At 39.6% G+C, this 12500-nt stretch overlaps 1 protein-coding gene across 1 annotated transcript in view; it reads right to left on the minus strand.

The window, feature by feature from the left end:
* Positions 1-11620, minus strand: part of LOC113816898 (uncharacterized) — a 15869-nt gene extending 4249 nt beyond the window's left edge. The window contains exons 1-20 of the mRNA XM_027368885.2: positions 11002-11620; positions 10229-10300; positions 9980-10051; positions 9027-9098; positions 8527-8598; positions 7752-7823; positions 7488-7559; positions 7208-7279; positions 6928-6999; positions 6272-6334; positions 5937-6097; positions 4734-4933; positions 4448-4555; positions 4217-4330; positions 3864-3996; positions 3434-3669; positions 2650-2780; positions 2273-2308; positions 872-1302; positions 337-473 (exon numbers count right to left, since the gene is read on the minus strand). Of these exons, the coding sequence (XP_027224686.2) occupies positions 337-473; positions 872-1302; positions 2273-2308; positions 2650-2780; positions 3434-3669; positions 3864-3996; positions 4217-4330; positions 4448-4555; positions 4734-4933; positions 5937-6097; positions 6272-6334; positions 6928-6999; positions 7208-7279; positions 7488-7559; positions 7752-7823; positions 8527-8598; positions 9027-9098; positions 9980-10051; positions 10229-10300; positions 11002-11113 (2438 nt within the window). The 5' untranslated portion in view covers positions 11114-11620. The remainder of the gene's footprint in view (positions 1-336; positions 474-871; positions 1303-2272; positions 2309-2649; positions 2781-3433; positions 3670-3863; positions 3997-4216; positions 4331-4447; positions 4556-4733; positions 4934-5936; positions 6098-6271; positions 6335-6927; positions 7000-7207; positions 7280-7487; positions 7560-7751; positions 7824-8526; positions 8599-9026; positions 9099-9979; positions 10052-10228; positions 10301-11001) is intronic.
* Between the last annotated feature and the right edge of the window lie 880 nt (positions 11621-12500).

The raw sequence follows: 12500 nt of genomic DNA on the forward strand, positions 1-12500 counted from the left end.
GAGAGAGAGAGAGAGAGAGAATAAGAGTAAGAGAGAGAGTAAGAGTAAGAGAGAGAGAGAGGAAGAGTAGGAGAGCGAGAGAAAGAGAAAGGGAGAAAGAAAGAGAGAGAGAGAGAGTGAGAGTGAGAAAGAAAGAGAGAGTGAGAGTGAGAGAAAGAAAGAGAGAGAGAGAGAGAGAGAGAGTGAGAGTGAGAGAGAGAGAGAGAGAGAGAGAGAGAGAGAGAGAGAGAGAGAGAGAGAGAGAGAGAGAGAGAGAGAGAGAGAGAGAGAGAGAAACAGAAAAACAAAATAACTCAAACAGAAGAGTCAGCCAATCAGCCGACACTCCACACTCACGCGCAGTAAGTGCAGCAGGAGGTGGTGGTGAGTACGTAGCTGTCACTCAGGAGAGTACCGCCGCAGATCCTTTCAATGGGGCGGTCAGAGCTGCTCTTCTCTTCCAGCAGAGGTCGTTCGTATTGGGTCACGCTGACCTGTGGAGGCGCGAGGAAGGTCAGTATGACGTGTGTTTACTGTGAGGAAATTTTGTCTGATGTGTATCCATTGGGGTGTTTCTGGTCTCATGCGTAATGCTGTGCTTTTATAAGATTTATTTTTATTTTCATTATTTTTTTTAATTTCTGCAGTGAGGATTTACACTCACTGACACACACACACTCATGCATACTCGCCCGTCTCGTTATGCGTAACACTGTGCTTTTATATGATTTATTTTCATTTATTTTTATTTTTAAATTTCTGCAATGAGGATTTACACTCATTGACACGCCCAAACACACTCATGCACACTCGCGAACACACACACACACATATGCGCACTCACACACACACACACACACACACTCAAACACACACACAGATGAAACCTCACCAGCCATGGGTATTGTTGTCGCTTCCTGTTCGTCCTCCCGTTCATGGCTCGGTCCTCGACTTCCTTTCCATTCTTCTTCTTGTTTCCAAGTCTCTTTTCCTTCTTGTTGGACAGTTTTCCCTTTCGTTTCGCTTTCTCGGCCTTTTTCTCTTCTTTCTTAGATTTCTTTCCCTTCTTCATTTTCCTGTTCTTCTTCTTCCCCTTCTTTTTCTCCTTGGCTTGTCCCTTGGCGTTCTTCTTCTCGTTTCTTCCCTTCTCCGTCTTCCGTCCAGGGATTCTCTCCTTCTTCTCGGCCTTTCTCTTCTCCTTCATGTTCTTCTTTTCATCTCTCTTTACGCGGCGGAGGGTCGTGTTCTTGTTCTTGTTCTTCTTGTTCTTGTTCCTTTGCCTGAAGAACTTTCTGATTTGGTTGGGAAGGTTGTTCGCGCACGCTGAGGGGGGGGGGGGTGAGATCAAGTGGTTACGGCGATCGCTTGGGCATTTTCGCAATTATCATTATTATTTTTATCTATTATTATCATTATCATTATTGTCACCATTATCATTACTATTATTATCATCATTATTATTACTATTATTATCATCATTATTATTACTATTATCATTATTACTAAAATCATTATCATTATTATAATTATTTTTATCATTATTATTATTGTGATAATTTTCATTATTGTCATCATTATTATCATCATTATCGTAATCATTCCTATTATCATTATTCCTATTTCATTATTATCATTATCATTATTACTATTACTATCATTATTGCTATTTCATTATTATCATTATCATTATTACTATTACTATCATTATTGTTATCATCGTTGCTATTATCATTATTATTATATCATTATTATTTTCACTGTTATCATTATCATTATGATCATTATTCCTTCTATCATTCAGATTATCATCACCATTACTATTAACATCATCAGTAATAGTAGTAGTGACATCATTGCCTCATTAGATTATATTGAAGGAATGATTTATTCTACACACAATGTAAGTTGTTTTACTTAAACTTATACTAGATATACTTTAAAACTAAATAATTCTTACATGAATATTAAGTATAAGTCATACATTTAATGATCATTACTGAACGATTATCTTAAGGGCAATTCCCCTTTTACTGTCAATTATCTGGGGATTATATATTTTTCTTATCATTGATTAGACACAGAGAGAACGAAAGAAAAAAAGCAAAAGCAAAAACGAACAATAAAACAAACTGATGAACATGTATTTAGCAACGACATTTGCAAAAAAATAAACAAAGAAGGACCATTCTCTTTCATCCCCGTTTTCTTATTCTTCTTACGATCGCAATAAGGGGGGACTATAAGAAATCTAGGAATCATATATATTTAAATAAACCGGGAAACAACTACTCACTGCACTCCGGTTCGAGTTCAGCATTGGAGTAAATCCCTGAGGAAGAGGAAAGGAGGATATGAAAATGGCATTGTTGTCGTAAGGCTTCTGCAATGGGGAGAATAATGTATATGCTAGATTAGAAATACGAATAAATACATTGCATTGTGCACACTCATTTACATATATAGATATATATTTGTACGTATATATGTACATTTGTGTATAACATGTACATATATAACAAACACACACACACATATATACATACATATGTATATATACATACATATGTATATATAAATACATATGTATATATACATACATACATGTATATATACCCAACCACCCACCCATCCACACCCACAGGTATATATATATGCGTTTTTGCATCTTACATTTCCTCTTGTCCTTCGGCGTGAATTTGACTACGAAGCCTTGGTTCTGCCTGTCGTCGTTCGAGTTGAAGTACAGCAGCACTTCTTTGTAGCCCGTGTAGACCTGCGAGGGAGGGTTGTCCGCGCAGAACCTGTGGGGAAGGAGGGAACGGGGTGAGGCGGGGGGGGGGGGGGTGCCGGCAAAAGATGGAAAATGAATGCGAATGTAATTTTATGTAATACATTGCTTGGGAATGTTGCTTGATTACAAAAAAAAAAAAAAAAGAAAAAAAGAGAAAAAAAATTGAATCCTATATTTAGCAGAAATCTCCCTTCAAATGCGCCAGAAAATAGAGTGTGGAGAACGGATGGAAGAAAGATATAAGAATCAATCAGTGAGAGAAGGAGAATGACACACAATTTAACAAATGTAACATAATGAAGTAAACAATCAATAAGAAAGAGTGAATAAATGATCAAGAGATAGAGTGTTGGAGAAGGCTGCTTACGTGAGGCACTAAAGTCAGAGCCAAGAGACAGCCTTTCCCGAAAACTTGGATTCGCTGCGTGGTGGCGACTTTTGGGGAGCAGATGTGGCTAAAACTACTATTTACATTGACTTTCTCTGTTGTATCTCTCTCTCTCTCTATACGTTATCGATATATACCTATTTCTTGTTCATTGCCTTTTATGAGTAGGATGGAGAAAAGAATGAGAAAATAGGAAAGGTGACAGTATAAAACGACGAAATAAAAACAAAAATCTAAAAAGAAGTGCGAAATGAAACAGCCAATGTGACACTCACTCGCGAGCATTGACCGTCGAGATGGAGTCGCACTGACTGACCCGCACCACGTCCTCGCCGGCGCAGATCGTCCTGTTGAAGTCGGAGCCGGTCGGCGGGACGTACGGAGCCTGGGTGGTGGCAGCCGTCCCGTTTCCGGACTCCGCTTGGCGACGACTTCGGCCCATGGCGTTTGGAGAGAGGGCGAAGCTTTCGAAATCAAGACGAATAACACATTCGGGGTAGTCGACATTGCACTGCGGGGAGAAAGAGAGCTGTGTTAGAGCGAGAAAATGGGAAAGTTTGTTGAGATTCTGAGTTGTAAGTAAAATGAAGTTAGAGTGAGTGATAGTAATAATACCCATTACAATAATACAATAAAAAAAAGTTGAAAAAAAAAAATTGATGTTGGCTGGTATATGGCAGTCATTTAAAACACAAGATGACTTACCCTGAAGACGTAAGGGCATCGCATGTCAGCATTATAGCTGGAGGGATAATTTGGTGAAGTAATGATAAGTGGCTTGCGGAAATCCCCATAGAACACGCCGCCACAGCAGTATTTCTCCTTTTCTTGAATGGCCCTAAAAACATGGAAGAGAAAATAAATCTGTTTTTCTTCTGCTGATGTGGACGTGAAGTGATTCTTGAATCTCTCTCCACTTATATACATGGTATACATATTGGTCGACATAAATGTAAACACATTCATATGCTAAACCCTGCCCACATTCTCTTGTAATAAAATCAACCATATTGTGAGGGCATCATACTCAAAAACCCATAATTCGAAACTCAACTTACCGAATGTCAGGAATGATGTTAGGATCTCCGTTGGTCACAACATAACCAAACATCTGGTCACCAAATGAGTGGATGGTCACATCTTCGTTCAGGTAACAGAACCTCTGGCTGATACTGGAGAGAATATATCATTTGTAAATCCAATGTGTATAAACTTTAATACATATGAAGTTTTCCTATCTATACTACAATGGATCGAGCGCGTCAGACATGCTTCTTTTCTATACTCACGAGTTGTTGTAAGTGTCCACAATTTCCACATAGGGGGGTTGAGACAGATCACATGGATATAATTTTCCTGTTCTCGCATCAGTGAACTGGACTTTCCTCAGAACCAATCTGCCAAAGTAAAGAGTTGAGTAGGAGATGAGAATGAATAGAAACCTCCATCTTGAGTGGTATACACGAGTTAGTTCAGCGAGAGAACTGGATCTCAAGAACAAGAAAGTTGCAGTGAAGATAATATTCATACATGAAACAACAGCTGAAAAGGGCAATCTAATCTCACGCGACTCACTTTATTGTATTGATACAGTTTGTGTTGTTGATTGTGGACGTTTTATTGACCCTGTCCAGCGCTGAAACGAAGGTGCTGTCGCTTGTTCCCACCTCGTTTTCTTCTTCATTATCAATTTCGTTTTCTTGTCGAATATTAGTTAAGGATGCTAGCTGTGTTAACGTATCGAAGGCCTTGGTAACAGCACCTGAAGTACGTACCTGAAGAAATTGTGTATATTTTTACAAAAGACAGTTTTGTAGTAATATCATAGTCTTCCCCAATTTGTGTGTCATAGATCTTTCTTCTACTTCATTTCTTTCCCGTACAATAAATATCATGTGAATATATGGTTTGTAAAATTATTTCTTTTCATGTTTCATTGTCAAAAATGTGTTAATTTTCCCAAGCCAATTGTGAACATATAACTTTAAAAATGTATTAATACAAGGCACTACAAAATAATATGTTAAACCCCATAATACAACTATCCTATCTAATATTAGCTTCCGCTGATGTAAAGTCTTAACCGACTACACGCGGCTGTGTATATAAAGTTTGGCCACTGAAACTAGCTACGGCAGAGGGAATGCCGTCTGGCCAAGAGACACCATCATGGGCTTTGTAGGACTTTTACTGCTGTCAGCCGAGGGTAGACGGTTCAGCCACGCCTCTGAACTACACAAGTGACCGACACAAAATCTGATAACAACAACAAATTAATGCAAGAGCAATTGAAAAGGGCTCGATGCTCTTGTGATTTAGCCGAACATGTTCAAAAGTGACATCGGAGGGGTAACCTATCTCATGTGATCAGGAACAGGTGCAAGTGTAATCTCAATGAGGAAGAAAAATATGTGACTGGCGAAGAGATTCCTATGATAAATCCAACTGGATAGCCTGGCGTACTCGTTCTGCTGTTAGGTAGTGGCAGTGAACGTGAATTCCTTCCAACATTTGGGTCAGCGTTGGGATGGCCCTCCGATTCCTTCCTATTGGACGGCTCTCTAGGGAAGGATGACTAAAAGAACCCTATGTGCTGCCCCAGGAGGTGGGTTCACGCATGCCTTTCATCCTCCAACAACGGGGTTTCATCCACCCACATGGTTTTCGACCTTCCGTCTGGAACTTCTAAATGAATATAGAACAAAAGGTATCAGGAGTTCCTCTTGCCCTCCAGTCGCTTGCTAAGTGCAATGACCATAACATGAAGAAAATACCAACCTGCAAGTTAAATCTAAAGACGGTGGAATTCTCTCTTATCAACTGGTCAATGATATTTTGTCCAAATCTGATTGGGATGGCAGTGTCGTTTCCGGTCCCTATGGTGAAGTAGGATGCGATAAATTGACCGAAGTTGGATGTGTTGTACTGGCCAATGGGTACTGTGAGAAGAAATAAAGTTAGCTAGATAAGACATGTTAAAAAGGAATTTAGATGTCTGTGATGAACAAGGCATTTCTCAAGCAAGTTGTTTTTTGTTTTCTAATGGCTATTTTATTATTAATTATTTTTGTAATATTATGCAGTATATATAATTATGTCTTAAAACTCACTACCTTCAATTTCAGGTTTCTCGGTATTTTCTCCACCGGGTCCTTGGGTGACTGGTACTCCTGTAACTGCAACAGATAATGCCATAGAAAGGGCTAGAAAACTACATAAAATGCAGCCTCGACTTGCAAGCTACGGTTCGTCGAATTGACAATCAAAATATAAAAAAATGCTGTGGAATTATTCTAAAAATACCTTATTGTCTGAATAGCATTATGTTGACTCTACTTCTCTCTTATGCATAAGGATATAAATGTATATATTTACATACATACATACGTACATATATGTATATATATATATATATATATATATATATATATATAATATATATATATAATATATATATATATATATATATATATATATATATATATTTATATTTATGTATACATATGCATATATATATATATATATATATATATATATATATATATATATATATATATATATATATATATATATATATATATATTATGTCTATGCATATGTGTGCGTGTGAATAGATAGATACATTTGTATATGGTCATATAGAATGAAACATTACCACAGTGATATATATTGTGACATCTGAAGTATTGGAACAACACCCTGCGGTAAAAGTGCATTCTTTGATTTACAACATACAGTGATATTGATTTTGAATTCCTCAAATCCTTACCTCCGCCCGTTGAATTTGCTCCACCTGGTCCCTGTCCTTCAGGTCCTGCTGTTTCTGGAGACCCTGATGGCCCTGAAACAAGTGAAATTGCTTAAGAGTCACGTCAATTACTGATGAGGGCTGCAGTCGGTCCATTAATGGGGTCTATTATTTGAGCCTCTTAAAAGGTTCACTGTAGAGTATAAAGTCAGAATGTTTTCTAAATATTCACACACACACAAATATATATGTGTGTGTCTGTGTGTGTGTGTATGTGTGCGTGTATTCCTGAAATGCTTACCTCCGCCCGTTGAATTTGCTCCACCTGGTCCCTGTCCTTCAGGTCCTGCTGTTTCTGGAGACCCTGATGGCCCTGAAACAAGTGAAATTGCTTAAGAGTAACGCCAATTACTGATGAGGGCTGCAGTCGGACCATTAATGGGGTCTATTATTTGAGCCTCTTAAAAGGTTCACTGTAGAGTATAAAATCAGAATGTTTTCTAAATATTCACACACACACAAATATATATGTGTGTGTCTATGTGTGTGTGTATGTGTGCGTGTATTCCTGAAATGCTTACCTCCGCCCGTTGAATTTGCTCCACCTGGTCCCTGTCCTTCAGGTCCTGCTGTTTCTGGAGACCCTGATGGCCCTGAAACAAGTGAAATTGCTTAAGAGTAACGCCAATTACTGATGAGGGCTGCAGTCGGTCCATTAATGGGGTCTATTATTTGAGCCTCTTAAAAGGTTCACTGTAGAGTATAAAGTCAGAATGTTTTCTGAATATTCACACACATACAAATATATATGTGTGTGTGTGTACGTGTATTCCTGAAATGCTTACCTCCGCCCGTTGAATTTGCTCCACCTGGTCCCTGTCCTTCAGGTGCTGCTGTTACTGGCGACCCTGATGGCCCTGGAACAAGTGATCTTGCTTTAGATTTACGCATATATATGTGTGTATGTGTGTGTGTATGTGTCTGGGCAAGATAAATGGAACATGGCAATGAACCAGCGAACCATTTGCTGATGAGTCAAACTATTAGCTTTCTCTGAATCAGTCAATAATTTTCATAAATGAGACACTTGCATGCTTATGATTACGTAAACATACCCTGACATCTTTGTCACGTCAAAATGTGTGACTGTAATGAATTCTTCATATACTAAATGCCAAGTAAAGGGCTTAAAGATCGTTACCTTTTGTTTGCATTGTAATTAATGTATCAGGACCTGTGCTATTGTTGCTGCTGTAGGCGTGGCCGTTGTGTTGCACCCAAACGTTAATCTAAAGCTGAATCAAGTGAATGGTGGAAACAAGTACAGGCAATGCAAGTAGCATATGCTAGAGTTCGTCCCAGGGAATTTCCTTTTACTATTATCATTCATGACATTGTTGCATCGCCATTTTAGGTCTCAAAGACTCGTTGTCCGGTTTTACAGATACTGTAGTTTCTCTGTGAGTGTAGTCATGAAAACCTATATGGCGGAGGATAAATCGTGTCCTCTATAGTGTACAAAGCACTTCTTAAAAATAAAGTTGATTCTATTATAGCTGGATTGTCTTTCATGCTGACCAGTGACTCTGTGCTGTATGAAAATCGTAAAAAAATGTTTACCTCCGTCCGGCGTGGCTCCTACACCTGGTCCTTGGCCGCCTGACCCTGTGGCTCCTGTAGACCCCGATGGCTCTGAAACAGGGGGCTCTGGTGAGGGCTACAGCAGGCTCGGTAGAACCACAAATCGCACTCTAATGGAGTTTCTTACGAGGTCGATAGTAGTTGGATAAGAGTTATCTTTCCTAAATCTATCTGATACGTAAAAAATTATCTTAAGAACGCCCCCCACCAAAAAAAAAAAAAAAAAAAAAAAAAAAAAGGAAAACAAAGATATTGCTATTTCCTCTATATGTATTACACGATCTCAATGGTAGAGTATACGTCCACTGATAATTGTCCAAGTTAAAATTAAAGATGTGTGTACATGGCGAATACATTGAGAAGTACAACTAAAGCTAAATACATGAAAATAAGGTTTTCCTGTATTTTTGTTTTCCTCGGTGATAATGATTATGTTACATAAAAAGCCATGACCTTGCTTAAAGTCTGATAATATTTACCTCCGCCTGTTGAATTAGATGCACCTGGTCCCTGAGCTCCCGGCGGGGCTGTTCCCGAAGGCCCATTTTGGTCTGGAATTCGGGAAACTGTTGTGAAAAGGAATCTCGAATCCTCTTGAGGCTTGCAGTTGGTTCAGCACTTCCTCGTATGTATATATATATGAATATATATATATGTACACACACACACACACACACACACACACACACACACACACACACACACACACACACACACACACACACACACACACACATATATATATATATATATATATATATATATATATATACATATATTTATACATACATATATATGTATGTACATACATATATACGAGTATATGTATATATATATATATATGTATATATATATATACATATGTATATATATATATATATATATATATATATATATATATATATACATATATATATATATATATACATATATATATATATATATATATATATATATATATATATATATATATATATATATATATATATATATATATATATATATATATATATATATATATATGAATGAATGAACGAAGCATAAACAGGCAATGCAGTTATGTTTAGTATATGCTTTAGTTCTCGAGGATCTTTTTGCTTTGCTTTCTTAGTAGACCTTTTATTTTGTTGCAGATGCTGTATATACTGGGTATTCTGCTTGTTCTGTGATTGTAGTTGGTATAGCCTATAATCTTGCAGAAAAAGATAAATCATGTCATCTGTAGTGTACAAACCATTTCGTGTTAAGTTGATTTGAATATAAGGGATTTATGGAAGTTCATAGTCATCTGATTTGTCTAAACCCGCTGGTTTAAGAACCTCTTGTGGTTATTCCTGTATCTGGCAGCTGCAGTGGCTTTCATGCTGACCAGTGATATTGATCATGCTGCATGAGAATCGTATTAACTTGTTCAAAGACAGAGAATGTTTACCTCCGTCCGGCGTGTTTCCTGCACCTGGTCCCTGGCCGCCTGGCCCAGTGGCTCCTGTAGACCCTGATGACTCTGAAACAGGGGGCTCTGGTGAGGGCTACAGCAGACTCGGTCCTTTCTTGTGGTGTATTTTACATCTTAATCAACAATCATTATTTTCAGGTCTCAAAAATCTTTCTGTTAGATTAGTGTCATTGTTTTTAGCTGCAGAATATCCTATAAGCCTTTTCAAAGTCAGAGAATGTTTACCTCCGTCCGGCGTGGCTCCCGCACCTGGTCCTTGGCCGCCTGGCCCTGCGCCTCCTGTAGACCCCGATGGCTCTGAAACAAGGGACTCCAATGAGGGCCACAGTTGAATTGGGCTTTTGCCCTTCTCCCTCCCCCTCTCCTTTCCCCTCCTCCTCATTCCCCCTATTCCTTTTCCTTTCCCATTCCCATTTCCCGTGTGCGTATAGCGTATATCTGAGTGTGTGTGTGAGAGAGAGTGTGTACATGCATCTGTATGTGTGTATGTATGTGTGTGTGTGAGAGAGTGTGTGCATGCATATGTGTGTATGTATGTGTGTGTGTGAGAGAGTATGTGCAAGCAAGTTCCACTGGTGTTTCATTTTCTGGTACCGCTGTTACAAGGGATAAAATGTATTTTTGGCTCTGCAACTATTGTTATGGGAAGGCTTGCAAAGTTCTAAGACGCAAATAAATCTCCGTCTCAGCAACAAGTGGTGCAGACGATCATTGCCAAATAAAGGTCTTTCGAGAACTGTGAATGCATAAATGACGGGCGAGAGCAATAATTAGTAGAATAATTGGTGCTAATTATAGAGACGAAGGGTATCTCGAAAATGATCACCTCCGTATTTCCAGTTTGAAGCTCAGAAAACCAGTTTAGCATCTCTGATACAAAGTATTATTGTGGTTTCATATTCATCAGAACCCAATTATATAGCACGAAAGTCATAAGAACTCCAATAGAACATTTACAATGGCATTCTGCGATGCCATTGTCATTGTAGTTTCGATACCTGAAGTTACTGTGGGGCCTGGGGTGGCTGTCATTTCTGTGACTGCAGGTGGTGTAGGACCAGAATCTGTGGAGCCAGTTGTAATTTCAACCGTGGTTACTGTTGCAGGCATCGGGGTACTTCCTGTAGCAGACTCCGTGGCCACTTCCGTCGGCGTCGAGGAGTCTGTGGTGGAGAACCGCAAGGACTTAGGCCTCAGGCGATGGCGGGTCGTTGGGAAGGACAGGCGAAGGTGTTTCCCGCGCGGCGAGGTCTCGCGAGCCTGCGAGGCCAATGGAAACCCCGACCAAGCTTTTCCATTGTCCGCGCCGCCGCCAGATCCCGCCGCGTCGCTCCGCCCCGCCGCGCCCCGCGTGCGGGAGAGGCTAGCGAATCCTTAAGAGTAAGAAGAGCGAAGGAAGGCGAAGTCGGAGACAGTTGCGGAAAGGGACCGACCAAACCCATACTTACTACAGACATTGGTCACCTTCGCGTCTGCTTATCTGTGTGAAAGGGAACAAAATGTTTTGACAGACAAATAGTGAAATAGACGAAACCCAATTGTCTGTCCGGGCGGTTAGCGACGCAGCTGCTTCCACAAGCTTCAGGTGTTCGGTCCATCTGGTCTTTATCCCTTTCTTTTGTTCCTCACATACCTGTAGGGAAGATATGTATATTTTTAATAATTAATGATTGCGGTTGTGCCAGAGCTAACCCTTTGTGAAACTCCCCATGTCCTGTTCTCTTTTAGTGTGTGTTTTTTCCGATTTCCCGAGAGGGGCTAGGTTAAACATTTACTTTTTGATTAAAGTTTTGTGGGTTATTGCAAAGAATGTAAAAAATACAAAAAAATACTTGTATGGATTTGTGTGAGTATAGGATTATGTTTGTTTGTTTCTTTCTTTTTTCTTTTTATCATTGCCTTTATGAGAGAAACAAAAAAACAGCTAAAAAGGGAGCACCTCGTGCACTCAATTTCTCGATGTCTCGTCTTCATAACTAAAATTTCGGCTTGAGCTAGCCTCAGTTGTAAGAGAGAGAAAGAGAGAGAGAGAGAGAGAGAGAGAGAGAGAGAGAGAGAGAGAGAGAGAGAGAGAGAGAGAGAGAGAGAGAGAGAGAGAGAGAGAGAGAGAGAGAGAGAGAGAGAGAGAGAGAGAGAGGAGAGAATGAAAGAGAGAGGAGAGAATGAGAGAGAGAGGAGAGAATGAGAGAGAGATGGAGAGAATGAGAGAGAGAGAGAGAGAATGAAAGAGAGAGAGAATGAAAGAGAGAGAGAGAGAGAGAGAGAGAGAGAATGAAAGAGAGAGAGAGAGAGAGAGAGAGAGGAGAGAATGAGAGAGAGAGGAGAGAATGAGAGAGAGAGGAGAGAATGAGAGAGAGAGGAGAGAATGAGAGAGAGAGGAGAGAATGAGAGAGAGAGGAGAGAATGAGAGAGAGAGGAGAGAATGAGAGAGAGAGGAGAGAATGAGAGAGAGAGGAGAGAATGAGAGAGAGAGGAGAGAATGAGAGAGAGAGGAGAG

Source organism: Penaeus vannamei, chromosome 7 (genome assembly GCF_042767895.1).
Source record: "Penaeus vannamei isolate JL-2024 chromosome 7, ASM4276789v1, whole genome shotgun sequence".
Lineage (NCBI taxonomy): Eukaryota > Metazoa > Arthropoda > Malacostraca > Decapoda > Penaeidae > Penaeus > Penaeus vannamei.